The following is a 27,894-nucleotide window of genomic DNA, read 5'->3' on the forward strand; positions in this document are numbered from 1 at the left end:
CCGGCGCAGGCCCTCGCCCGGGCACGGGGCCCGCCTCGCCCCAGCGGGATCAGCCGGCGGCGGGAAAGGGCCTTTTCCAGGAGGGAACAACTCGGAACGGCGATGTGGCGCCGGCGTGGGGTGGGGAGCAAAAGGGGACAGTGGCGCCGCAAAGGCCCAGCCCGAAGCTGGCACCGAGCCGCCCAGTGCTGCACTAACTGGCTGCGACACATCGCGTCCTTCTGCCCTAGTATCTCCCTCACTGCGGATATTCTAGAACCTTCTGGACGCGATCCTGTGTCATGTGCCCCAGACGACCCTGCTTGAGCTTCACACATTCCAAAAAGACAGCGACAAGCAGGGGCGCAGGGGCAAGGTGAATGGAGAAGCCTGTCAGTGCAGTGTTACTGATACTTTGCCTCTCTCCCTGGAAATATATTAAAAAATTAAACGTATCCAAGCCATCAGTCACTCCAGAAAATACTAAGATGAAGCCTTTGTTCTAAACATAGGCAACACCCTAGGATGGCTGGACTTTAGGAAGAGCAGTAGACAGGAGGGAAGAGGTAAATCTGTTTTCAGGTTGCCTTGAAACCATGACTTGGGTGCCCTCAAACTACCTAAGGAATGAGGCAATGGGAATACTTTCTGGCATTTTCTGGAATATGCAGAATCCAGACCTGGGTTAACACAGCTCTGAATTAAGAGGAGGTGAAATATACGTACCAATTTTAACAGACTTCAAACCAAGGTACAGGTATGCATTAAAAAAAAAAAAAAGAAGAAGAAGGCTAGTTCTTGGAATGAACTTTGAACTCCAACAGGTTTGGAATGACCAACTTCTATGAATGATTGTATAAGACCAACCTTCATCCAGGACACAGAGCATCCAAATAAAGACCTTCATCCAGGCTCTCTATGCAGCAGACTCCCTCCTGATATTATCAGCACAGTGATCAATGCCAAATAGTTTATAAATTCAGTTCCACAAATCCCTGTTATGAGAAAGCCTGGACGTTCAATGGAAAACTGTCCCAGGAGAATTGGGAAGACCTTTTCAATATAAATATGAAAGAAGAAACTTATTTTCTGCACCTGATTCCATCACAGAGCATTTTTCATGCAATGTTCAGCATTGAAATAAAAGTTCAAAGACTGCAGCAGGTGTGTATGTTCAGTCTTTAATTCTGTTAGAAACAGCTGGAGGAAAAAATACTGCACATTAGGAAAAAAAACAACAAATACTTTTAAGCCATTACGGTAATCTGGGAAGTTATTTTGGATCCATTAGAATGATCATGAAAATTTGTTGATGAAAGTGGAAGGATGTCAGACAGTTAAATCACTAAAGACCAACTTTGTCAGACCTTCATATTGGTTAGATTGTTGTCCTGACAAGACAGAGAGTTCCAGGCACCATAGTTCTCACTAGGGTAAAATAAATGAGTGGTTAAATGTGTTCTGTATGATTCTGCATGTCTCTAGGAGGTCTCCTGGATATTGGCAACCTAGAAGCAAGCTTCAAAAACAGAGGAACACCAGTGAGCAAATCCCAGCCTAACCACTGTAAACAGACTCTTAGAAATCAGGCACACAGGGAAAGGAAAATACTGTCCCATCATAGGTGTGACAGAGTGACACCTAATAAGTAATGTGGAGTTTCCCATTTCCATAATGCCTTCTGCAGTGACGCCCCTGAGAGAAGAAGGGTCTCAGGGGAGATGTTAACTCTAGGAATCACTCAGAAAGAAAAATGCCAGGGTGGCCCGAGGGCCCAGCTCCCAGCAGGCAGTAGGAATTTGCCATGGCAATTTCTTTGTTCCCAGCCTCTCCCATTTTACTCAGGAACCTGTTTAATATTAACTTTTACTTCTGAGGCCTGGAGGGGGAAGTAGGGACAGCAAGCTCCGGGTCACAGCAGGCAGACAGGACTGGAAAGGCAGCTAATGCTGGAGCTAGTTGTGCAGTGCCCCAGACTTTCATACAAACCTGTCTCCAGTTCCTCTCCAGGGGGTTCTCTCCTGCCACTGGCTGCTTCCAAACCCCATCATCACTATCATCAGCCATATATCACACTGCAGAAGCCTGCTGGGAACAATTCCAGAGCTGGGAAGCTGCACAAGACTGCAGTAATGTCCTCAGAGACCTACAGGTTCATGTTGGAAAGCTGAGGTGAAAATCCAACAGGCTGATTTTCCACTGGGTTTAAGGGGAAAAAAAAGGCACATCAAGCAAAACATCCTTACCTGACTTACCTAATATGACAGGCTGAACTTGGGTGCCCACTGCATAAGATCGCCTTGAGATGATGTTGAGAATTGGAAACTGAGTGACCAGCTTGGTCACTAAACTGTCTTGTCTGAGAGTATGTCAAAAATATGATGGTCCAGATAGATTCCTACAATACTGAAGTCTTTCCAAATAGATTTAATGGAAAACAAAATTACGTCATTACAATGTGTGTGTATTTTTAACAAATGTTAGTTTACCTACACATTTTCTTTCCAATACATCTGGCTACCCATCCTCCCAGGAAAAAGCTAATATTCACAAAATCTTCAGCTTCCATTTATGGTATCTCAGGATGCAATCTATCATTCCTGCAATTAAATTCCCTCCAGACTGAGTAGCAGAAGTCAGAAGCAGATTGTCTTTGTAACTCAGCAAGCTTTGTTTGAAGTTTCCTTGGATGTGTTTAGTTGAAGAGATTGGAAGGATGTAGAAAATAAGACACAATTTGTTACTGCTGGGTTAAACAAAAGTTGTGAGAAATTTCTTTTGAAAGGGACGAGTGTAGAGTTCCAATACTGCTTTAGCAACCTATGTTTTACAATTTCCTGATGAATGGATTGCAGTAAAATCAGTTCCCTGACACTGATTACTTCAGCAATACATTAGTAATTACTTCAGCTAGTTTTATGTTGTGCATGGAAGCTGCACAGAATCATGTCTGTCTTTTAACCTGTAAATCAATTCCTTCATGGACATCTCTCACCTCTGATATTTCCTCCAGAATATAAAACTGAAACATGTACAATACCAGTGCATTAGATATCAAAGTATCATGGTTTTTTTAGGAGGGGACAAATATTTATTAATTTCACAGTCCTTGTTCAAAGCTGCTCTTGAACTGCTAGAATGGGCTGTCTTTATAGGAGAAGACTAAAACAGTTTTTTGCTGTGAACACCGCTTGTGTTCTTGATGTAGCCAGGTGACTGCATGGGAGAAAATTGTGGCCACAACTGTCTTTAGACCTACAGCTTTCCTCGCTGGAGAGGCCAAGAGCTGGGTAGAGCGCTCACCCTGAGAAGAAAGAGCTTTAACAGCTGCATTTGGCAGAGTTGCGGGGGAGGCATGAATGTGATTCCTCTGCTTTTTAGGAATAAGCACAAAGGGGCTCAGTCTGCAAAGGCATTGTTTTAGAGAGCAAGGAATTCACTGATTTAAAAAAAATCTAATAGGAAAGGAATCTGAAAAATGAGAAAAGTCTTTTAAAGAGCAAGGGGGAAATCTGGCTCTGCGTGAACAAAAATAATCACAGAAGCTTTCGTGGCCCTGCTGTGAAATGGCCCCCTGCACCCTGGGCAGGGAGCAGTTGTGGAGCTCAGCTGTGCCTGTGGTTAATAATAAATAGACTCTCTTGGCCAGGAGTTCTGGCCAGCGCACCCCCTCCTCCACCTCCTCCCAGGGCTGCCCAGGCACCGCTCCAGTACCCACCCAGCCTCCCTCCATGAGACGGACACCCAGAGGTAAGGGACACCAGGCCATTGCTCCATGAGGTTGGATATGCCGGAGGGGTCACAGGGGAGGTGGGAGGAGAGCAGCTCTGTGCTTGAGCTGCCTAAAACTTGCACTATGAATCTGCAAAATTTGGTTACAAAGCAAAAAGTTGTATGGGTCTTGCTGCGAAACTTGCCAAGATTCAAAAATCTTTGAGCCAGCTCAGGCTGAATGTTGGCCGAGCTTCCCGTGAATATCAGCTCAGCCCTGTTGGGTTTCAGGTGGTGAGCAGCTGGTTTTTATCCACTGGCCAGCACAGCTTGGGCACTCCTGGCTGTTGTGCTTCAGAGTTTGAGGGGTTGTTAAAATTCAGAGCACAACTCGAGCAGTTCAGCAGATCCCTGGCTGGCTTAATGAATTTATTCCAAAGCTGACTTTGACCCAGAGAGCAAGGGGTGTGTAGGCACACACAGAGCAATACCAGAACATTTTCATGAACCCATGAACAGCTCAAGCTGCTGAGCTTAGCACAAAAAGGATTTGGAAAGTGGAAAATCTTAGTGTTTCAGTCAGGTGTGTGTCGTGTCTAGTTGATCCAGTCCCACATTTCTTAAATAACACAGCCCAAGCTGTCCTGTGTAGTTGAAGTCTTTAGATTTGGGCAAATACACTCTCCCCGGGTATGAGAATTTTCTGTATAGCTGTAGTGCCACACACTGTACTGAGAGCAGAGCTATATTCTGCTAACTGTAACATGACCCAGTACTGTATTTTAATTAATTTGCTATCTGAATTATCAATAGGTACAGAGGACTGAGGAAGGCAATCCGTTCCTCCTAATGAAGGGGTGAGGAACAGGGAGACTGGAAGGATATGGCCAAAAGCCCAGGGAAAGTATGTGAAGCAGCCAGGCATTGAGTGAAACTGCCCCGAGGCTCAGACCAGACCACTCTCTTAACATTTACAGCTCTCTCCCCCTCTTTCTCTGTTTGGGAATGAATTTAATTAGAGTGAAAAGGAGTTGCTAAGAGACCAGAGGAGTTCTGGAGTTTGTTGCTGGGGCTGAATTGCCGCTCTGCTTCCAAGGCACTGCGCTAAGAAGGATGATGTAACCTGAGCCTGCATAAAGCACTCCCGGTCTAGGGAAAGCTGCTCTCTCTCCTCCTTGCAGTTCCAGTCTGGTTTGTCAGTTCTCAGCTCCTTTTTGAGCTGCTTATTTTCTCCTAGACACCGGCAAAAAACAGGTTCATATCCCTATAGCACTATTCTGCCTTGTAGATTCCTCCTTGTGACCTTTCACATTGGAGGTGGCAGTGGCTGGGCCTGAAATCTATCATGAGCAGGTCACTTTGGAATTTAAAAGGTTTTCTACTTCAGAATTCTCCCTAGTTTGTTACTCCTCATCCTTTTCTCTGCTCCATTATTTCAGCCCAGCATTGACAATGGGCCGGTTGACCCGTTCCAACTCCATTTCTGTAGCTTAACATTTTGTTTTGACACCCTGGTTCATACTGGAAACACCAGGAGATTCCAGGCAATCTCCTGGGCAAGGGCTATCTACCTTCCAAGGTCAAGGCAAGAGCTGATATGTTTAGCTTCTCAGGGTCACATCATTGGTAAATTGCATCTTTCCTTTTCACCTGGCATCTGTTATCTCAGGACCGTATGCACAAGATGATTAGGAAGACAACCTACAGCTTGGGAAGACACGTGTCCTCCATGGCACGTGGGACCACCCAGGTGAGAAGACTTCTGCATGGTGAGTAGTGCATTCTGAAACAGTTCCTGGGTGGAAAGCATTTTCCTCATCTGAATTCAGCAGAGACCTTGCTGGCAGTGTTCTCGGAGCACAGCAAAGAGCCACAAGAGCCTTGGTGTACGACAGTCTTAAAATATATTGAGTTACTATGGTATCCTTGGTGCTTCCACTCTTTTAAAACATGTTCCCATCTTTAGGCATGATTGCAGGACTCATTTGTTCACAGTAATGTTCAAGTAATGTTACTGGAGCCAGTAACAATACAACTGCAAAGATGGTGGCAGAGGATCCTTCAGTGATGGTGGTGAGGATTGTAATTCATGTTAACAGTAGACATATTTTGCACACATTTCACTTAGATAAAACACAGCTTTAGTCTTCCTAAAGTTATTTGTAAATTCACCCCAAAGGACCGCTGAAGAGAGGGATAAATTTGTTGTGATGACGACAGTTTGCTTTTTATAAAACAGCTCCGTAGTTACTGCAAATACCCACACAAATAACTCACTCTTCTGTGTTTATCCCCAGGTGCTTATGTCAGGATTCATCCCTCTGTACAGGAAGCTCTGGTGGAGGGGAGACCGGTTGTAGCCTTGGAAAGCACCATCATTACACATGGCATGGCCTATCCTCTCAATCTGAGGTGGTGGATTTTGATGTTCTTCATTCAGTGAAGTTGTAAGAATGAAGCACATAACTTACTGGATTGATATCACTATTCTTGGTCAAGCCAAAGCTGTTGCAAGAACAAATGGAAATATCAGGTCGTTAGGCAAGCAGATGATGAGCTCAAGTGTAAAACAATTGTATTTGGACTTTTAAGGAGGAATATGGCCGAGCCTAGTTATCTCCTTATCCAACGCCTTGAATTTCCTTCTTCCTTTAAAATGGAGCAGCAGATAATGTCACCACTTGCTCTAAAAGAGAGCTATCAGCCTTTTCAGCTGCATGGTTTGTACAGACGCTGAAAACACTCTGCAGTTTCCTTTCCTGTCTCTTTTGTAATGCAAAGAGGATTGAAACACAAAAGTGAAATCTGTTCCTTAACCCACTCAGAGCAGCTACTGTGAGAGCTCCTGGTCCCTTCTCACTGTCTTCTGTACCCTGAATGGACCCCCCACACCTCTTCTCTTTATTTATCAATTTTCAGTAGACTCATGTTTCATTGTGTTACAGTTCCAGAAATCGTTGCACTCTCGCCTCCATCCTTGCTTCCAGAAAGCACAGAAAGGTTTTGATATTGATTTTCCATCTTGCTTTTTACCTGGCCATTATTCTGCCTGACATTCGGTCTTAAAATGAAGCTCTAAAAACTCGGTTTTGGGGGAGAGGTAGTTTCAGTAGTTAAAGATTGCCTAGCATATGTCCAGATAGCTCAGAAGGGGAGAAGAAGCTCCTCTTAAAAAAGATAGTGTATGAATGATCAAGTACAAAATCTGTTAAACTTAGAAAGACTTGGCCTGCAGCCTTGGAGTACCCTAAGGCAGCAGCTTTTTGGCACCGTTATTACTCTATATCTGACTGTATTATGAAAAATATATCCTGGTCATTTGAGCAGGACTTGAACTACCTGGCATTTCTGTGAAGGTCTATGATGTCAGAGAACTAACAGGTAAAAGATACAGAAAAGTTCTATTTTGAGAAGTTCTCTTTTCAGTAGTCTATTGTACAACCAGATTTGCTAGTAAACCAAATGATTTTTCTCAAAAATGAAGCGCAGAGCTCAGACATCGCCATCCTTGAAAATGGGAGCTCTTCACTTCTGCAAGTTCAAGTGCAAAGACTTCTGCCATGAGGCAGACACAAGAGGAATAGGACGTAGCTGAAATCACAAGAACTGTGAATGATGGCCATCAAACATGACAGTTTTCTCACCCGGTTGTTTGCACCCCTAATTTTGTGATTGTTGTCTTGTTTATCTTATTTTAGCATGGCCAGAGAGGTGGAAGAAATTGTAAGAACAAATGGAGCAGTGCCAGCCACTGTAGGTATTTTAAGGGGCCAAATCCACGTGGGACTCACAGACGAGGAACTCGAGTTCTTGGCAAGCAGTAAAAACGCAGTTAAAGTGTCTCGCAGAGATTTTCCTTTTGTCCTCAGCCAGGTATGGTGTGCAGACTTTCTAGGGTGGTCTTTCCTAGTGAAGTGTAGTGGTCTATTGCTTTTCTAGTGACAGTATAGGGCTCTGCAGCTTCAAGCCAGCTGGCTTTTAAACTTCTCAGAAACATCATGGAAAGTGGTATCTTATTGGTAAGCGCAAAAGTGCTCCTAACTAGAGTCAAAATACAGAAGAATGAGGGAATAACATACCTGAAATAGGGCTCCTGAAAAGTCGTTCTGGATGTGCTGGCAAGCCATGGGCACTTGGCTAAGAATATTCTTACTGGCATGATAAGACATTTTCACATTGCATGTAAACTATGTGACACATAGGCCATCCCAAGCTTAAAGGGACAGCTAAAGGTGCAACTAGCTGCCCGTGGAACACCCTGGAGAGCAAAGGCCTTTGCTGTCAGGGCAAGAATGGCTTATATAGCAGGGACAACAGATGATTCACAGAATCACAGGATATTCTGAGTTGGAAGGGAGCCACAAGGATTACAGAGTCCAACTCCTAAGTGAATTCCTCTGCCTTTTTGCCTAAAAGAATATTTATGTTAGAATTTCACTGGTCAGCTGCTCACACTGCTGTGTGGCAGACCACAGCCATAGCTGCCTCTCCATGTCACCCTGCGTGCTGACTGTGACTGGTTATTCCCTGACAGGGTTTGTCTGGTGGCACTACCGTGTCTGGAACAATGATTGCGGCACACAAAGCAGGAATTCCCGTGTTTGTGACAGGTGGCATAGGAGGTGTCCATCGGGATGGGGAGAACAGTAAGAACATCAATACCTTCTACTTTTCTCTCTGTTGCTACAGTTTCCTTTAATTCCTTCTTTTTCCCAGTTGGTCGTACAGTAACTGTCTGTTCAGAAGACTAAAGTTAAAATTCTTCTTGATCTATGACAACTGTGGTTGTTTTCTCCCTTATGTCACCTTTCCAGAAGCTTCAAAATATTCCTCTTGAGCCCTGGACTTGGCTCCTGCAGTTAAGGGGGTGGAAGTTTCTCTTTATCCTTTGCTTACACGGGGTTATATTGATACTGTTTTCTGGTGCAACAGGAGCTGACTGCGCCTCTCCCTCTTTGTAATGGCTGGATAACCTGATACTGGCTGCCAAGCACAGTGTTGTTATCAGCTCTCTCAGCTGAGGAGAAGAGCCTTGCCACAAAAGAGTGTGCTCTGTGTTAGAGGTGTGTGCTCCTCTCTGGAAAATGGCCCGGTCTTGGCTGTGTATTTGTGGCTTTTAAGTGCTTTCTCTCTTCTCAGCCATATATGTTTCCAGCACAGCACAAGTGCAGTGCCCTGTCATATGCCATCCCTTTCAGCTGTGATGTAAATTCCAGAACAGGAACTTTCCTGAGGTCAACTCCTGTGGTACTTTCTTTTTTTGCAAGCATTGTCAGTTCCAAACTCAAAATCTACTTCAATGATATTCCATCTCCTTGAACTTCATCCTTGCCATACAACACCTTTTTCTTTCTTTTCTACCAAATTTTTACATGCTCTTTATCAATGTGATCAAAGAGCCAAGAGATGGAGTACAAGGCTGCACCTCTGCCCTTAGCCATGTGACTTCTTTTTGTCAATACCTCTTTCAATCTCAACACCTAAAGGCACAATCTAAACCTTTAATATTTGCTTGTGGATCTAAGCAGTTATAAAGTCAGGCTGTGACATCCCAGGCATATATGGCTTTTTGGGAGGTCAGATCTCTTCAGCTTGGAGCACACCACAATCACCAACACAATGCTGCTTGTCCCTTGACAGCTCTGGATGTGAGTGCTGACTTGACAGAGCTAGGACGAACTCCAGTTGCTGTTATATCTGCAGGAGCCAAGTCTATCCTTGATATTGGCAGGACACTGGAATATCTGGTAGGTAGCATGGGCTGTGGTGTCCGAAAGCAGATAATGTTGTTCTTTGTGCACGGAGTGGCCAGTGGCATTGGGATGGGTCCTAAGCCAAAGATTTTCAGAAATTGCTATTGAGAGGATGGGAAGCCATATTTACAGTTCTGTAGTCCTTGGCTGCTCCCTAGCATGAATCTAACCATGCCCAAGGGGCTGTTACAGCAGCTGCTCCAGCTGAGGTCAAAGGTAGTGCTAGCCATGTCCTTTTACTTTGGCATGAGATTTGCTTTTCTGGGATGATGCTCCCAGAAACTGATGGATCAGGGAAGCTAGATCCATCAAACACTAAAATAAAATCAGAATTAAAAAGGGAATGATTTTCAGTAGTCACCTTTTAAGGTTTGGCATGTTGGAAACCAGCACAGCCAGCAATTCGTGTGACAGCCAACATTGATATTTCTCAATCTCAAGCAGAACTCTTTTATATTCCTGTCAGTTCATGACATATCTTCAGATCCCAGGGTGTTATCTTGGACTCAGGATGGTGCCAATGACAGCTGCATGGCTTTGGATCAGCTCCAAGCACACACAAAGGATGTGCATGCCTCCCCTGCCTCAGTGAGCCAGATCTGATCTAGCCACTTACCATGTCTGGCTCTTGGTGAGAGAATAGAATAGAATAGAATAGGATGTATAAAAATAACCAAGACCTGTTCCAAAGAAAGGCAGTTTCTTTCTGGGTAGAAGTAAAAAGTCCCATTCTTTAACTGGCTCCCCTTTCCCTCCACTGATCACCTGCTTGTCTCACCTCCACTGCTGCAGGAGACTCAGGGTGTTTGCGTGGCTGCCTTTGGAGAATCAAGAGAGTTCCCAGCCTTCTTCTCACGCCGGAGTGGCTTCCAAGCACCATATCAGGTCCGGGATGAAGAGGAGGCAGCTAAACTCATTGGTGTGTTTCACGTGGCAAAGGCCCATGTAAGGTCTTGGAAAAGAAGGACACAAGAATCACCCTGGATGAGGCACTTTCTTTAAGTCTGCAGAAAAATTTGCCCTGAAAAATATTCCATCCCACCTCCCCCATTCCTGCATCAAAAGTGCTTTGAAAATACAGTAGCAGAGAGGTCCAGCCTTTACAGCAAATAAAACTGCAAGCCAGCTGCAGCCAGCTTGGCATGTTCATTCATGTTTTATTCACCCTAGTGAAGTGGAAGCAACACATAATAATATGTTGACAAAAACAGCTTCTGGGCCTTTAGAAGGGGGATCAGTTTAAAAAAAAAAACAAACCCTTTGCTCCATCTACTGTACAGCCATACTCAAAATAGGCAGATGAGAATTGGTTGGTAGCTGGAGAATATCCTAATCTTGGTCAGCTAAGAACTGGAGCTTGACCTCTGAGGCCTCCTACACTCTGTGCCCATTCTCCTCTGTCCTTGTCCTTCAGCACCTGACTTCTCCAAGGAGTGTCACTAACAGTATTCCCATCCTCTCCCAGACAGTGCTCTGGGGCTGGGCCTGAGCAGCGGGGTGTTGATAGCAGTGCCCTGTCCCCAGGAGCGAGCTGCCGAGGGCCAGGCCATCGAGGAGGCCATCCAGCAAGCTCTCAGCCAAGCCAGGTGAGAAGCAACCTAAGCCTTTCCTTTGCTCAGCCCATGGTCTTGGGGAAGTAAACAAATTCAGGGACGCTGCTGCAGCAGCCGTAGCACAGCCTAACCTTGGCCATGGGTGAGCCCATGACTGTAGCTTTATCTAACCCAAAGCTTGTTTACAGGACTTGTTATGGTAGGTGGTTATGGAGATAAAGTATCTGCTGGCAACGGTGCTTCTCCTCTGATGCCATTTCAGCTCATCTGTGGGCATTTTTTTTATATTTGAAGGTCCAAAGGAATCACAGGCAAAGAAGTGACCCCCTTTTTGTTACAGAAGCTCACACAATTAACTGATGGGAAATCACTGGACTCCAGTATCCTTTTACTAAATGGGGGGGAAAAGAAAGTACTCCAGTGTATTTCCTATCTCTTCTGATAATGCCTGGTAGGAAACACTGTCACTTTATTGACAATCTAGCAAGGAGCAAACACTTCAGGTCTGCAAATAGATGAGACCTGCATCCGGATTTTTCAGGAACATCCTTACTGTCTTCATCCCCTTTTCCATTAAAAATTGGAGGGCAGCACAGATGGCAGGTGTTCCAGAGCCCAAAGAAATCCCTCACATCTGACCCAGAGCTTCCCTGCTCTGTGATGGAATCTCTGGATACTGTTGTCTGTGCTGGGGTTGCACACTGGGAGGTCCCTGGGCTTCCCAGAGCGCTGTGCTGCACATCACACTGCCTTATCCAACATTCCGTGTGGGTACAGAGAAAGAGAAGCTTGGAGGGAAAACACCCCTGGGTGAGGAGGAATGCTATTGCACAGCCAAGAGAAAGCAGATGTACTGGCTGGGAATCTGGGAGAGCCAGATTCACATCCAGGTTCTGCTGCCAGCCCTCTAAGAGACCTGACCGATCAGGGCAGAATGGTAAAGGCATTTTTGGATATAAGAGCTATATGCAGCTGCAAAGTAGGGCTTCCAAAGCCTCTGATACTCTGCTCCCAGTGCAATTGCTAGAAAAGAATTGCTTATAGTGAGTTGGCAAAATCTCAGTAGGTATCTCTTTCTGGAAAAGCTGACCAAGATCCTCTAAGGTTTTTAGGCTCTCTGCTGTAATTTACACACTTCTCTTTTCTCCGTGAAGCCTTTGCTTCTATTCCCCACCTGTCAAAGACAGGTTTCCTCTCTGTGGACACTGGGGGAAGAAGGTGAACAACAACAACAGAAAAATCAGAGTTTTCATGCAGCACTGTAACCCACTATACTTGTCCCCAAAGGGTTATGGTATGGGGGAATCAAACCTATCAAGTCTCAGCATGTATTTCCTGCTTTCTCCCTCTAAACAGTTCCTACATAAGCTTCTAACAGGTCAGACTCGCTGGTATTTTTAATTTTCCTCAAAGAAATGCCAAACAGACCTTGCACTGATCCAGAACAATGCCAGAGTGGGCAGCTGCATTGCAGTGGCCCTGAGCAAACTACAGAAAGCCAGAAGGAAGGGAAACCTGCCTCGACGAGGAGAGAACATGACCCCACCCCAACCAGTGAGTCCTCTGCTGGTCTCCAAATGAGGCCTCTGCTGACAGCACAAGATAAATTTATATCTGTTCCCAAAAGTAAAAGGTGACTCAGCCAGGGACTAATCATTCTCCTTCACACTCTCAGACATTCTCCCTTTAGTTTCCCTTTTTATTCTTCAAAAATAAGTGTCTTCTCTCCCTCTGCCTATCCACATTTACAAGGAGTAAACACTGACAATGGCCTAATCTCATTAAGTCTTAGGCCATCAAGGCCGTTAAAACTTTAATCACCTTTTCACCTTTTACTGTGCCCTTATGTACAGCTTCAGCTCTTTTGCTCTTAGTGCCAGGGAATTTGTGACTACAGGAGTAGACCTGGAAGAAGGTGGGGAGAGATATTTTGAGCTGCTGAGCCATAAATGTTTATAAATACCTCTTTTTGTTGGCCTCCTGCTCATGATTGACAAAATCACAAGAGTTACAGCACATCCTGAACAAGATCTACTGTAACCCTAATACTCTGTTCACTCTCTTGGATTTTTTGCATGCCATGTAATTTACAGGAAATCTATTCTGGTGGTCTTTAGAGACATGAAAGATTTTCTGAAACCCGTTTGCAATAGGATTTGTCAACATAAAAGAGGGCAGTGACTCCAGAGGCAATAACCCAGGATTTGATGAGAAAAAAACCAGCTGTATGTCCCCAAAGAATCTGGAAACTTCCTGTTTGTGGAGCTGAACTGCTTATTCTGGCTTTGAAGGACAATAAAAGAAGTGATCTGTAAAGTGTCACTGGGTATGGCAGTTTCTCCTGGGAGCTTGCAAGAAAGGGCTGCATTTTTCTGCCCACTTTTTCCCATTTTCTTTTCTTTTACACACCAGTGCTTGAATGTTTCTGAGGCCTGGTATATCACACAGAGAAACCATCAGCATCCCTGTGTGTCCTCTGTAACATCCCACCTGCCACGCTGGGGCTGGCTGTCAGCAGGCATAGTTCAGAAAGCAACAAATACAAGAGATTTTGATTCTTTCTGGTTGGGATTGCACAAACCTGTGTCTAGCTATTCAAAATAAGCACTGGCCCTTACACTGTAAGTGAGAGAGCTTTCAAGAGGGTGGGAAAAGTGTCTAGGCAAAGCAAAGAAGACTTGGAAACTTTTTCCTGAAGTCCTTCCAACCACTTTTTACCTTTTTCTTCCCTCTTAAAGGTGGTGATTGGAGGTATCAACGTTGATTTTATAGCCAAGGCACAGAACCCTGACATCCTGGTACTGTATCTGCAGTAGTTTTGTTAGCACCAATGTATTTCCAGCTACTTTTACGGGATTGCCAAGCCAAAGGGGTTGGGGGGAAGGTGTTATCCATGTATGATATCCACATGTGTGTATGCACACATTTGGGAGGTGTAATGCTGCATGTTTGGGGTTGGTTAGGTGGATAGTGGAGCGATATATCCTGACCTACTCTGTCCCCATGGTGAAAATCACCATCCCTGACACTCAAGAGAGGGACAAAACAATGTGTCATCCATACCATCTCCCCATAGGGAGGAAACCCTCAGGTAAAAGCCAGCTCTGGCTGTCTGAGGCTGTCTTAGCTATGGAAAGCAGGATGAATAGGAGCAAGACTCTGTGCAGAGTACGCATGAAGGATTTGAGTCTCATACATGCACAGACATTGCCTCCCCCATTAAAAAAGAAAAAAAAAAAGCTTTAAAAAAATAGAACATTTTGAATGTTACCAGAACCCCCTTCCTCTCGGTTTGGATTGAACAAGAAGCAAACAAGAAGCTAAAGTGGACCAAACCTGCGACTCCCCCATGCAAATGAGAGCTATTTGCATGGCCTGTACGATTTTTGTCAAGCTGTATGAAGTACTGCAGACTGAGGTGGTGAAGCTTACTCAAAAACTATTTGGTGTCTCAAATCAGTCTGTGATGAAAGCCAAGGCAGGAAGCTTCTGCCATCAGATAGGGCAGCCTGTGAAGTCCTCTCACTCAGAGAGGGAAAATGTGCAGGGGAAGCTGTCTGTAAGGAATTTGGCTATTTAATGATACAGGGGCCAAACAATGTTATAATGGTCAAGGGTAAAACATGCTGTGGCACTGGTTATAAAGGCTTGGAAAAGCAAAGGTTCAACTGCTTCAGCTGTGATGTAACCAATACCATACACAGCCCACACTCAGCCATCAGGACAAGGAGCTGAGCTGTGTCCAAGGAAGGATAGGCACTCCTTGGCACGTCAGACAAGAGTGCAGATCCCTGGACCACTGACAGCATGGTGAGGGGGCCAAGGATCAGTGTAGATCCTGCTGGGAACAGCTGACAAGAGAAAAAGGAGGCTTTTAATGTTGCACAGGGAAAAAGCCCCTCTCAACATCATTGTTTTAGCTTTTTAAAGACAGATTTTTTTTTTCAAAGAGCTCGGCACCCAGCAGATCCCACCTTTATGCCTGCTGGATTTGTTGCAGAGCACTGGGTACCACTCACATCTCATGCTGTCTCAGCAGGAAAGCAGCAGTATTCTGACCTGGTTGTAATTCCCACATGGCTTTCAAGGCTACCCAGAAGCTAAATGCTTAATATGTAACTATCTGACCTGCTGAGAAGGATGAACAATTTTGCTGAGAGAAAGTTGCTGGAAAAAGCATTATGGTTATAATTTTCTCAAGATACCCAGAAACTGAGCAGAGTCTCCTTTTAACATTAAGAATTCAAATCTCTTAGGACATGGAAGAAAGTTCCAGAGACTTTCTCAATTCTCTGAAACTTTGCCAGAAAGCATCAGCCCAGCCTCACTTCAGATCACTTTTACCAAGACCATTTTCACCTAAATTCTTTAATCTGAGCCAGCCCCACCCAAACCCAAGAAGAGGTATTTGAATACCACTCGGAGTTACAGCTGAGTTGGTAAGGTGTGATGAGAGCTGCTCATTTCTTTTTCTTTAAAAGCCAGCTGCTGGTTTCTCTCTCACTGTACCCACTTGCTACTTTAAAGAGAGATTTAGCATCTTCATTTCTTTTAGGCCCTTTGGGGTTGTACAACGGCAGAGGTCACCCACAGCAGGATCCCTGAGCAGGAGGCTGCTACATCTGTTCTTAGGGCAAGGCTTGGCATAAACCCCCCCCAGAAACTCTGCCTCTGGGGTGTAGGGGGAACTAAAAGAGAGGATCACCATGCCAGGCAGCAAAAGGAGCTGATGAGTATTTTCACCATTCCTGCAGGCATCGGTTTTAAAACACAGATAATGGAATTACATAAACTGCAGCTTGTGCTTATTGCTGATGGCAGCTAGCACCCTCTTTTAAGACTGAAATAGTGGCCAGTGTTCAAAGCCGTGTTGTTTGACTTGCCTAAAAAAGCACCTTGCTTTGTATTTTGGGGTGCTGGGGTTTGGGGTTTTTTTTCCTCGGCTGCCTGTATTACAGAGTGAGCTTCAGAATTAAAATAGCCAAGCTCACTTTGCTTTTGAAATCTGCAACTCTCAACAGGCTACAGATGCAGATGGAAACATCCTCATTCCCAACAGTACCAGTGGCAATTCCCAGGGAGCGCAAGCAAATGTAAGGGAGGGGCATTTGTGTTAATGAGGAGTGACAAGCAGTGCCAGGATGGATAAAGGCCATAGGTTGCTTATATACAGGCAGTTCTGCTCAGGTGGCCCAAACAGGTTGGAGAACTGCCAGACAGAAAAGCAAAGGTATCAAAAATTAGCACCAAGTCTTACAAACTACAGAACTGGGGATAGTCAGAGCTAATAAAAAGAGCCTGGAAGTCAGAGGAGAGAAATAAAAGATCATATTTAGATGGGAGAGCAGCCTCTCACAGGGCTGGATGCAGGAAAAGGCATCTGTGCAAAGGACAGATGTGCAGCTTCACACAGGGGAAGAAGAATCCTAGGGGAGCTTCAGTATGAATTTTGAGAATGCCCAAGCACAGTGATGGGTTGGGGGCAGGACATGTCTTACAGTGAGATGGCAATACATTTTCTTGGTTAGAACAGATAGTGGTGTTAACAAGCAAGAAAAATGTGTATATGCAGGGGTGTTCTTGTGCACCTGGGCTGGTGTAGGGCAGAGGGACTGGGCCAGGAGCTTCTGCATACAGGCATTAGGACTGCCAGTGGCAAGCTGTCTTAAGACATGGAAAACGTTCTTCAGGATTTTATGAAACAAGAGCTCTAAAACCATTTGATAGTCAGATGAAGCCCAAATTGATCTGAGCACTTACTGATGTAATTGTTCCGGCAGAAGAATTAGAATGAGATGGGTGAATGATTGCCTGCGTTCTGACAATTTATCTGTGACAAAGAGGCAGATGGACAGAGGAGTGGAAGGCAGAGGCAAGAGAAAAGAATTTGATAGCCACACATGTGGAAAAGAAGGGTATTTTTAATGAGAGAGATGTTTGGGAAGCAATGGGTGAGTGAAAAAGCCTTCAGTCTCTGAAACAGATCCTTCCATGAATAAAGTACAGAGGCAGTGCAGCAAAGATAACAAATCTCATTTTACATTCAAAGAGGGAAATAAATAAATAAATAACTCCCACAAACTGCTTAAGGTGGGAGCTGAGTGGCCTGGAAGGCAGACCCCCAGCAACTTTGGAGTCCCAGGTTGCTGTGAGCAGGTAAATTCAGAGGGCTGCTCGCATTGACTGAAACATTCAGTAGCCATTCTAGGAGGTCTTAGCAAATGAGACCAAACTAGCAATTCATGGGGTGGTCAAGTGGGTCTCCCCTCCTTGAAAGCAGGCCTTTGTCATGGAGATTTAAGTCAGTAGATGGCTCTAGAAGTTTGTATTGCCCTCAATCTGTGAGCTGGATGCCCTCTGCTCCCTCTTATTGCTGCTCTATATTTCAGCAATATCAACTTCACATGATAATGGAAACATAGCAACTATGCCAAGCAGCCCTCCCAGTTTTGCCAATTAACAGTTTTTTCTTCCAGGGTGGTGGGCAAACAAATGCTGGAAGAGTGAGACGAACCTTTGGCGGTGTTGGAAGGAACTTGGCAGGTGCCTGGTGCTTGGGTTTGCCTGCGGGTGCATGCCAGCTGTGATTTGTCCTTTGGTATTCCTTCAACAGCAGGAGATGGTGAATGTTGACAAGATTTGGGACACATTAGGCAATATACCAGTGGGCAGACTGCCTGAAAAAGGCAGGGCCCATTCCAAGAAATAAGAGGGGAGGGAGTGAAGATTGGGAAAAGGAGGGTCCACAAATCTGAAGTTAACTAGCGCATAGTGCGGTAACCCCGAATCAAAGGGAAATAAGCATCAGCGTCTCCAATGACTACTGAGCAGCCTCAGACTAATTAATGCCAGGATATAGTCACTATAGAAGCATGCTTAGAGCCAGAAGTTGAAAGGAATAATCACAGTTCCAAAATGATAAACCACATACCATGGGCAAAAGGAAGTGGGGTACGGGCATTACTGTAGAAGAGAAAAGGGTACATTCCTTGGCAATGGGAGAGGATCACACAATACCTGGGGCTCCACCACGAGCAGCAGCAGACCAATATTCTTGTACTGAAGTTAACAGGGACAGATTACAGAAAGATTTTAGGATTATTCCATCTTTTAGACCTTTCCCAATCTCCTAACACAAATCTACTGTCACTTCAGATCACTAATGAAGAAGCTTGAGTGGGGAAAAAAAAAAATCAAAATACCCATGCCACCTACAGAGGTACAATCTGTGGCAACTTAAGAGGAGAGGAGGAAGGGTTTCCCATTAATGCATTCAGATTCAGTGGTTCTGGTAAGATACCATGGTGGGAATAGCAGTGTGGAGGGCCAGCACCAGAAAGTGCTGTGCTCAGTAGCAGTGTGGGAAAACCCACATGCCTGTAATGGTAAAGGAGATGATGCCAGAAAAGAGCAGAATTGTCTTCCCCCTCTTTTCCTCCCCTCCCAGATGTTCCAAATAATCCTAAATTTCAGGGTGCTGGTTCAACTCTCTGTAGGATACCTCACTCAGCCCCAAACAGTCATTTGCAGCAGCTACAGCTCAATTTCATCTTGAACATCCTTCTAGGCAAGGACTGATGAGAATTAAGTTTTTCAGGAGAGGGCTTTCCTAGAGACACCCATGCTGCACAGGCTCTCACTGTGTTCACAGTACTCTGGTGGATTTAATAGCTTTTGTTTCCATTTGCTTTTTAGACTGTTTAAGCCGTCTTGGACAAGCTCCTCTCCTTTTATCAGCTGTGGGGAAGGATGAGCATTTAGAGTCTGTCCTGCACTACTGCCACCACATGGTACGTTGCACAGAGGTGACACCTCAGAAACATGGGAGAGATGACATTACACAGAGGGCAAATTCTTCCCAACCCTGGCAGATGTCAGAGCCACCTTCCATCAGGCTAAGAGTAGGAATGATTCCATGCTTCTTTAGCTACAGACAATTAGAAGGCAAGGAACCACCTCCAAAGCACAGGCTAGATTTATGTTGCAGTCTGAATTCAGCTCCAGGAAGTGGTGCTTGGAGGAGATAGAGGTAAATCAGGAGCAACCATGAGCAGTTCTAGTGAATGCTAAACATAGCGAGAAATGTGTAAACCTTGAACCTGAGGACATGCTAAGCATTGCCAAAATTAACCTGGTTTGGTAAAAGCCCGAGAGAGAAAATGTGAGACTGGAATTGCACGTTGGACACCTCCCCAGCTCAGAGGAACAGGATCCTCTGCAGAGCTGCATCCACCTCTTACCTGTGCCCCAGGGGAATACTTGGCTTCAGCAGCAGCTTGTCCACAGGTCAGGGAGCTGAGAGCAGCAGGAGCTCCCCAGGACAGCAATGCAGAATATCACCACCCCAGCAGGGAGCAAAAACAGCCAGGAAGGCAGCTCCATGGAGAAAAGGCAGGACTGAAGGCAAGGCAGGGTGTGAGTGCAGCCCCCAGGTGAGGCTGGTCAAGGTCATTGACTCTTACCAGTGCCCTCGTGACCCTGAGATCCAAACAGAGCCCATGGGGCCTTAGTTCTGGCTGCCTGAGTGACTTGGCAAATGAAGCAATGAGAACATGGACCCCATTTTGGGTTATAAAGGCTTCACCATGGCTGGTCTACAATCTCTTCTCTGCACAGCACAGTTTGTGCCATCCAAGTGAGCAATACCCCAAGGGAAGGTGGACTTGCTGGCCAGCCACCAAGCAATCCTTGCCTGTAACAAAACACATTCCCACCATTTCCTTAAAACCTCCAGCTTCTCTGTCAGCTCCTGAGCTAGATACATTTCTCCATCCACATGACAGACCACTCTTCTGCTACAGGAGACACAACCTGTGAAACTGCACAGCAGAGACCTGCCACTCATTTACTAAAGGATTGCTTTAACCTGCAGCATTTGTTGCATTGCAAACATTAACAAATAGCCATGTGCCAGCATTGTCTAGACTGAGATACCTCTGACATGCTGCTTGTCCCAAGGGAGAGCAGTGAGCTGGGCTGGAGACCAGGTGGGCACAGGAAGAGTGAACCGGGTGTGGCAGGGAAGAGCAACATGCTCGGTGTGTAACTGTCCTCCGTGTTCCAGGACATGAGAGGCGTCCTTCAGCTGGAGGGGAAGAGCACAGCCTCTTACTGTGCTGTGATCACCAGTGCTGGGGAGCTCAGCGTCGGCTTGGGAGACATGGACATCCACCACCAGATAACGGAGCAATATGTATGCACTTCCTTGGATTTGTGAGCTTTTCTTACAAGAGAGAGTGTGGGCCTGTGACAAAGGGCCACGGGTGAAGTTTGTACCAGGAGGGAGTGGCTGTGCAGAGGGACATGGGATGGGCTGACATTAACCCCAGACACTGGCCACTGCCATAGCAGCGTAAAAAGCTACCAGAGCCCTCTGTTGCTGCTGACCCAGATGGAGTTTCTATCTGTTTCTGGTTTATAAATATCTCCATTACCATCATCCATGATATGTAGGCCAGAATCCTCTTCATTAACTTGTCCAAGCTAACTTATAATTTTGCACCTTAAAGCCAGCAATAAATCCGGTCCATGTACAGGAATTATATTTCACCCCTTCAGGAAAAGTAGAAAAAAAGGTGGACAGAACACTGGTTAAAGCAAGTCTTCCTGTTCCATCCCCTCCCCACCATCCCTGTTGTTTCTACATGCTGAGCTGTATCAACAGAAACTGTTGCTCAGCACATCCAAACATTCAAAAACATCAGGGAAGCATAATGGCAGCAGTGATTAAGGAGTGATTCAGTGAAAGCCCCATCACTGCACCCTCCTTTCCTACTCAACCTTTTATCGACAGAACAAAAGCCTGCGCTTCATGACTGACAGCAACATGGAAGTTAAGTGCAATTTACTTACCAGTGGCATCTCCGTGAGGTGGAGCCTTCCTAGAGAAAAATATGGTCATTGCTCCCACTTCCATCCCCACCCTGCCTCCCCCAAGCCTTGGCACAGATAACCATTACATGAGGGATTAATTCTCCTGAGCTCTACAAAGCAGCTGTGACTAGTGGAAATTCCGAACCAGTCTTGTGCTGCAAAGTGCATTTTGGCAGCCCCTCTTTCCACCAGGGCTGGCAGAGACATGGGGGGATGCTGCTGGAATGCCCATAGCACTGGCTTGGCATCCCAGCAAATGGCTGTGCAGCCTCAGAGAGCCAAAGGAGAGGACAGCAGCTCCCTACTCCACTGCTCCACTGTACCCCATCCCTATGGGATTCAGTGGGGCCCAGGTATAAAACACTCTGCTGAACAACCTCTCTTAGGAGGCACTGTGCAGAGAGGACATCCAGACCACATGCACAGTGAGCAAAGGTGTAGTCAAGCCAGGCATGGCCCAGGGAATCCTACAGTGGCATTAAACAGCAGCATTCCATTTCCCTGTAGTGGTCTAGTGAGGACCAGCAATTAATTATCTTTCTCTGCTGGAGCGGCCCTGCCAACTGAGTCCAGCTCTTAATGGCCAGGAGCAGGGGAAGGAGAAGGGGAGGAGATGGGGAAAATGGAAAAATCCTTTTTCCTTAGGGAATCACTCTTTTAGGTTCATGCCTGCACCTAAAGGCTGGAATACAAATCAAAATCCTACATCGAGTCTGACTAGCAATGATTTTGTCCCTCTGCAATGACTCAAGCTGTCTCTCCTCTGTGTCCTGGATTTTAACTAGGTGTCCCAGTTCAAGGAGAACCTGTGTCAGGCCCCGCTCATTTGCATTGATGGAAATGTGCCTCTTTCCACTATTCAGTACGTCTGCCAGCTAGCTAGAGAGCACCAGCTAGCAGGTAAGGAGAACTTGCCCCCACAGCACGTGTGCCAAGACAGCCCAGGCACACCCCTGCTGCTTGCTGGAGACATCCATTACTGTCTGACATGCCGGGTTATTCAGCACCTCTTTCTGTACTCTGCTACTCTGCTTCAAATGGATAAAACACTTCTGATTTCCCTTGAGTTTTCCTGCTTCTGCAGCTGAACCACATTTCCTGAAGCATAGTTGGTAAAGCTCTTGAGCACTGCCATAAGGCCAGGGAATGCTGCTCTCTGAGCCTTTTAATCTCAAGGCAAGTGGCAATTTGAGCACTTCTGCCAGTTTGATAGAAGCAATATAGTTTGCTTCTCAGAAAAAGTGCTAAAGCATCTTTTGAGAAGAATTCTCTTCCATTCCCATAAAATAAATGCCTCCCTCCACTGGTATGCTGTGGACCTTTCCTAAACCTTTGGAGTTACATTTTCCTTTTTAAAATCAAGTCCCAAAGAAGGACACAGTGATCTAAAAACCTGGCAGAGGCTCCAACACCAGCTAATTGGAGTAATAAAAGTGGAGTCTGATTATATCATCCAGGGCCAGAAGCAGCTGTCTCATTGCTGAGCACTGAGAAGGAAACCTTGGGAGACCTTGTCCCAAGTTTGGGGGAAATAATATTTAAGTTTCTAATAGTTTAAATGTGTAACTCCAGTTGTGCCAATTATTCTAAGTGTTCTACGCTGCATCCTGCTCTGACGAAGAGATGAGCCACTAATTAATTAATTAATTAACTAACCAATTGCATTGTTCTTTTGAAGTGTGCTATGAGCCAACAGATGAGAACAAGGCCTCCAAGCCCTTCCTCTCGGACAGCTGGAAAGCACTCACATACATTTCCCCCAACCTGCAAGAGCTGAGAGCAATAAATCAGACCCTTGGGAACCCTCTGCCAGCAGGTATTGAATACTCAGAAGGGTCAGTCAGACTTTTAGATAACCTAGATCCTGGAGAAGAGCACTTTCTGCTTCAGTCCACAATACAAGCAAATTGGTTTATAACACAGTGGGGATTCATAAGTGCTCATGGTGTCTTGCCCCTTACAGCCATCTCTGCGTGGGCTGTATGGACTGATGACCTATCAGAGACCACAACAGGCCTGGGAGAGCTCCTTGCCCAAAACCAGAGATCCCATTTGCCTCACTTCATCACCTAAACAGGAGCAGTATCTGGTTTGTCAAAGTGTCCCTGAAACATGATGTTTGGAGGGCACCTGTCCCAGCAGTACCACCCTGTGCAGAAATGAAACACCCCACCAAATGCAGGTGGAAATCCAACAGCATTAAGACAAGGAAGCCATTCTTCAAGACAGAATTTTGATCTCTACAGACATACGCTTAGTCCCTTGAGAGCTGGGTTCCTCAGCATAGAAGTACAGTGTGGAAGTCTAACTCTGGAGAATTCCATGTTTCCAATAATATAAAGAAAAAAAATTTTACCAACCACATTTCAGAAGTGCCTATAAATAGTAGTAGAAGTGCTCATAAATAGGCTGTCAGCCCACAGAAAGGCTGGTTGTGGACCTTTACCATTATAGCACATTTTCCCTTCCCCTCTCTCTCAAGAGCTGCCATCCAGGTTGGAGGATGTTGTCCAGACTGCAGTGGCCCTGGCCTGCCCTTTGCTGGCCCACCTGCACTGTGTGGTGGTGACCCTCGGTGCTCACGGTGTCCTCCTGTGTGGCAAGAGCCTGGGAGGGAGCATCTCGCTTTATCCAGGAGCTCAAGAACAGGTAAGGGCATGGAAAAGTAACTCTGAGCTCTCAATTGCTTCTTTCTTGGACCATATGGCACTGTTACTATTTCTGGTGGCATGGCAGCAATCCTGGGAAACATAGCATCACTGCTGGAAAATGTATGTGTTTGGGGGGGGTGGAATACACAGCTCTGAAAGAAAATCAAGTTGTCTGTCCATATACTGCTGGCTCCTAGCAGCAGTGTTTAGAGTCAGCTAGAATTAAATGTGCTTATGTGAATATTCATGAGTTCGAGCTTCATTTGCAGGAAGCTTCATTTAAATGACCGAAGTGTGAAAAAAGATTATTGCCTTTTTTTCAGCCTTTTCTTTTTTTTTTTTTTTTTTTTTGTCATCCATGCAGATCTGGCACCAGGCGCATCAGGCCTTATCAGCTTGGGCAATTCCCACTAACTTCCCTTCCCTCCCCCCACAGACTGCTGCTGCCAGGCTCTGTGCTGCCCACTACCCCGCCATCCCCATCAGCAGGGAGGAGATAGTCAACGTCTCAGGAGCTGGTGACAGGTATCGCTCACCGCTTTGTCCTCTCCAGCTGCATGTGAAAGGGCCATGATCGGATTCCTTTGAAATTCCCTTGTAAAAGTAACGACACCCTGCTGCTTGAGGAAGAGACGCTAAGGATGTGAGAACAGGGCTGGTTACAGTGATTCCTTGCAAAGCTTGCTAAAAACGTCCCCCGAAGCATCTTGGAAGCCAGGCTTGCCATTATTAGTTTTGCTTTTCTTCAAGATCCAAGCCTTTCCTGGCAATCTAAGAATTCTGAATTACTCCGGGCTGAGCTGCTAAAAGCAAAGTAAACCACCTTACATCAAAGCTGTCTTACTAACTAACTGCCTTACTTCCACACTTCTCCAATGGAAGTGGAACTGCCACTCAAGAGCTAAAACGGCCCTGTAAAAGCATTTCATCAGGTTCTGCATTTGCCTCTGGCAATTTTGAAGCTCTTGCTTCAAAAGAGTCTGCTGTATAATTCGCCTGGCAGTTCACACAATGCCATACACAGAAGTGGGAAATGACAGCTATTATTCCTACCCCCAGTGATCAATTCTCAGTCTGTCAGAGTAATATTTTATTATGCTCCTTGTTAACTTGACAAACTGTATGTAGCAGTCAGGTTGTTTTTTTTCTTCTTTCTTCATAGGTGCAGTAATTGATTCTGTCCTTTCATTGCCTTGGGCTAGACCAATAGTCTGTATGGGACAGATATTTCCTTTTTCCTTTCTACTCTTACCTACCAATAACTCAACATAGCAACTCTTCTTTTTTCTCTTATCAGTGGGCAGAATGAAAAGGTTTTTGTGTTTGGGTTTTTTTTCTTAACATAGAGAATCCTCAATATTTTACTTAAAATCAATCAATAACTTCTTGCCAAGATGATTAGCCTGCTTAACACCGGGACATGCTGCTTGTGTCCCAGATCACCTCTGAGATGAGCTGACTCCAGCTGCAAGCTGGTCTTCTCCAAAGAAGATCAAAGGGTTGTTTGGAGCAATAGGTGTAATAACAGCAGAGGAACTGGGCTGGAGGAGCCTCGTGGGGTCAGCCTGTCCTAAGGAAAGCTCAGCTTTGCTCACTACCTCTGGCAGGTGTCCCCAGCCAGCCCGTTCAGGGACACAGCCTCCCCTCTGCACCATCTGCTCAGAACACAAGTACTCCTTACTGCAGGACAAGTTTTTTCTAGAGGCTAATGTAAACTAAATGTCTTTCTTAGGGGTTCCTTTCCCTTTATAAAGTTCAAGGGAAGACCATAGGTGAGAGAAAATGTGCCACTGCCAACCACCTCCACTGAGTTATACTGGAGAACTTGGAAGCTTGTTTTTCCTTCCAAACCTGTATGAAAGCCAGGGGCCCATTGCTGCTGCCATTCCTGAAGTAACATTGGCCTGAAAATTCCTCTCCCCAGAGTCCCCAAGGCCATGTGGGGGAATTTTCATAGTCCCCTTGTTCATCCAGGGTTTTTCTTACTAATAAACCCAACTGCTCCCCTGAACTCCACAAATCCCTGTTCTACAGCGTAAGAGTGCCAAAACAGGCTGGAAATGCCAGGACACTGCATTGCCATACAAGCCATCTTCGCAACACATAAACTGGTAACGTGTCCCAAGCCCAGCCTGGTGGCACTTCCAAAGGACTATTTTAGAAACACAGGATGGTTTGGGTTGGAAGGGACCTTTAGTGGTCATCTCATTTGAACCCTTCTGCAATGAGCAGGGACACCTTCAACTAGATCAGGTTGCTCAGAGCCCCTTCCAACCAGGGATGGGACATCCACCACCTCTCTGGGCAACCTGTTCATGTTTCGCCGTTCTCATAGTAAAGAATTTCCTCCTAATACCTAAAATGTAACACTTCCCCAGCTTAGTCCCCGTGAACCTTCATACTTTAGAAGCACTGGTCAGGGGACAATGCAATCCAGAAACAGTGACCCAGGGCACTTCATGCCTCCCTTCCAGCCTGTGGCTCTTCCACAGCTCCAGAGATCTGCCCATGAGCTGAGCATGTGCGCAGTGTCTGTTTGCTCCTTGCCCCCGGCTGCCGTGACAACCTAACACCACATGCCCACACATGGCATTGCTAGGGGATGCTCCCCCAAATATTTACTCTCAACTCCTGGAGCTGTTGAGAGATTGAACACTTTGTGAAAGTCATAATCTTCTGTGCCTTTGTTATGGATAAAAAGATGTTGAGGTAATCAGGTGGAGTACAAAGTAAGGGCTCCTTTTACCTTCCCCATAGATGTGCTTATTAATCCTCCCTGCCATCACATTTTCCTGTCCTTGCTTCTTCCTCTAAAATGTGCTTGTCTTCTCCATTCTCTTTCCCTTCTCCTTTGTCCTCTCTTAGCTTCTGAACATTGTTACAGTAGTTGCTGTGAACAGAGTAGTTGCTCCCAATCTATCCCAAACACTGCACTCACATCATTTTTACTGGGAAATCTCAAATGAAAAAACATAGCAAATATTTCCCAAAAATATGGCTTTCCAATGTAATTTCAGCTTTGGATTTCTTTTTCCAGCTGTGCATGTTGTCCCTCTCACATAGATATGGAAACTTCATCTCTCACCCCATTCAATCCTTTGGGAAGAGGAGGCACCAACATAAGGAGGATATAACAAGACACCGAGAAGGAGCAGAGAAGTGACAAAATAACTAGAGAGCAAGGGAAAATCGGATTCTTCCCTTCTTAGGCTCCTTTCTTTTCTCCTACGTCACCTGGAAAACTGAGGAGAGTAGAAAATATAGTGCAAGAGGAAGTACCTCAACATCTCAGATGAGAAGCACAAAAAATGCAAAAATAGATGTAGAAAAAGCAAACCCCATTCATTATAACCTCAGCCCTCCTATGTGACATATTCTGCTGCTGTAAGTGCTAGTTGGAGTCCAAATGAAAGCTCTTACAGATGATCAGCCACATTCCTGGGTTCAAAGCTGTTCCTGCCATGTTCAAAACCACCTTTCTTTCTCTCCACAGCTTAATGGCAGGAATCCTTGCAGGGATGCTTGCTAAACACGACACAGGCACGTGTGTCCGGATGGGTCTGCTGGCTGCCAGCTTGTCTCTCCGTTCCTATGAGCCCATTTCCCCAGAAATCAGCACTTCCAGTGTCAACCAGGAGCAGGTCAAGAGCAGGAGCTGGCCAGAGGTGAAGGTGTGGAAGATGGACTAGAACACTGTGGCTTTCTCATCTATCACCTCATTGCACTCCCAGCATTCCTATTTCCAGGAACAGGACTGTGTTTTGAGCTTTGAGCTCAAAAGCTGGGCTCTGATCACAGGACTTTCTGTGTCAGTACTTTTTGGAAGGTGAAGTTTTTGTGGAGTGCATTTGGTGATAACTGATATTGCACTGCTCACATTTATATTTTGTCTTCTGTTGTGTCCTCTCCTTTTTAAAACTTTATTTTCTTTTTTATTTTTATTTGGCGAGTTACAACCAACCACAGCTTGGTTCTTCTGTGCACTGTCTATTGACAGTCTATCTCACCCACTCTAACAGAACACTCACCTGTTTTGGTCCTGAGTAAACCCTCAGGGAAGGAGGCCCCAACCCAGGGAACTTCTGTGGAATGAAAATCTGATTTCTGGTCCTTCAGACCTCCAGGCCTTCTAGATTTTCTATTGAGGGAATTTTCTCTTCCTCCACCTTGTATCACTGTTGTCCATTATCACAGTAGCTCCTCTGTCATCAACTCCGGGATCTTCAGGACCATGTCTCTTTAGCTGGGCCCGGCAGCAACATCTGCTCTTGCTGTTTTACCCTTTCATATCCAAGAGGTCCCATGGACCACAACCTGTGGCAGGGTGCAGCTGGCAGGAACAGGACACTGTAGGATAACCTCATTGGTCTTCCC

At 45.6% G+C, this 27,894-nt stretch overlaps 1 protein-coding gene across 6 annotated transcripts; it reads left to right on the plus strand.

The window, feature by feature from the left end:
- The first annotated feature begins 3,508 nt into the window (after positions 1–3,508).
- On the plus strand, positions 3,509–27,402 carry LOC121675281 (pseudouridine-metabolizing bifunctional protein C1861.05-like). 6 transcript variants are annotated; one of them, XM_042050569.1, is made up of 19 exons: positions 3,510–3,729; positions 5,360–5,459; positions 5,988–6,102; positions 7,389–7,563; positions 8,225–8,336; positions 9,331–9,437; positions 10,236–10,362; positions 10,909–11,029; positions 11,291–11,376; positions 12,423–12,550; positions 13,735–13,794; positions 17,473–17,539; positions 18,692–18,786; positions 20,061–20,189; positions 21,655–21,769; positions 22,548–22,685; positions 23,352–23,518; positions 23,885–24,045; positions 27,014–27,402. In XM_042050569.1, exons 2-19 carry the CDS (start codon positions 5,366–5,368, stop codon positions 27,207–27,209), a joined length of 2,193 nt encoding a protein of 730 aa, XP_041906503.1. In that variant the 5' UTR covers positions 3,510–3,729; positions 5,360–5,365; the 3' UTR covers positions 27,210–27,402. The 6 variants fall into 6 exon arrangements, with proteins under 6 accessions (XP_041906507.1, XP_041906509.1, XP_041906503.1 ...); XM_042050571.1 differs by having other exon boundaries at positions 3,511–3,729; positions 23,957–24,045; XM_042050570.1 differs by lacking the exon at positions 3,510–3,729 and adding an exon at positions 4,755–4,944.
- The last annotated feature ends 492 nt before the right edge of the window (positions 27,403–27,894 follow it).

The sequence above is a fragment of the Corvus kubaryi genome, unplaced genomic scaffold (assembly GCF_017639235.1).
Source record: "Corvus kubaryi isolate FWS band 111438036 unplaced genomic scaffold, C.kubaryi_AGA036_p1.0 74, whole genome shotgun sequence".
NCBI classification, from domain to species: domain Eukaryota; kingdom Metazoa; phylum Chordata; class Aves; order Passeriformes; family Corvidae; genus Corvus; species Corvus kubaryi.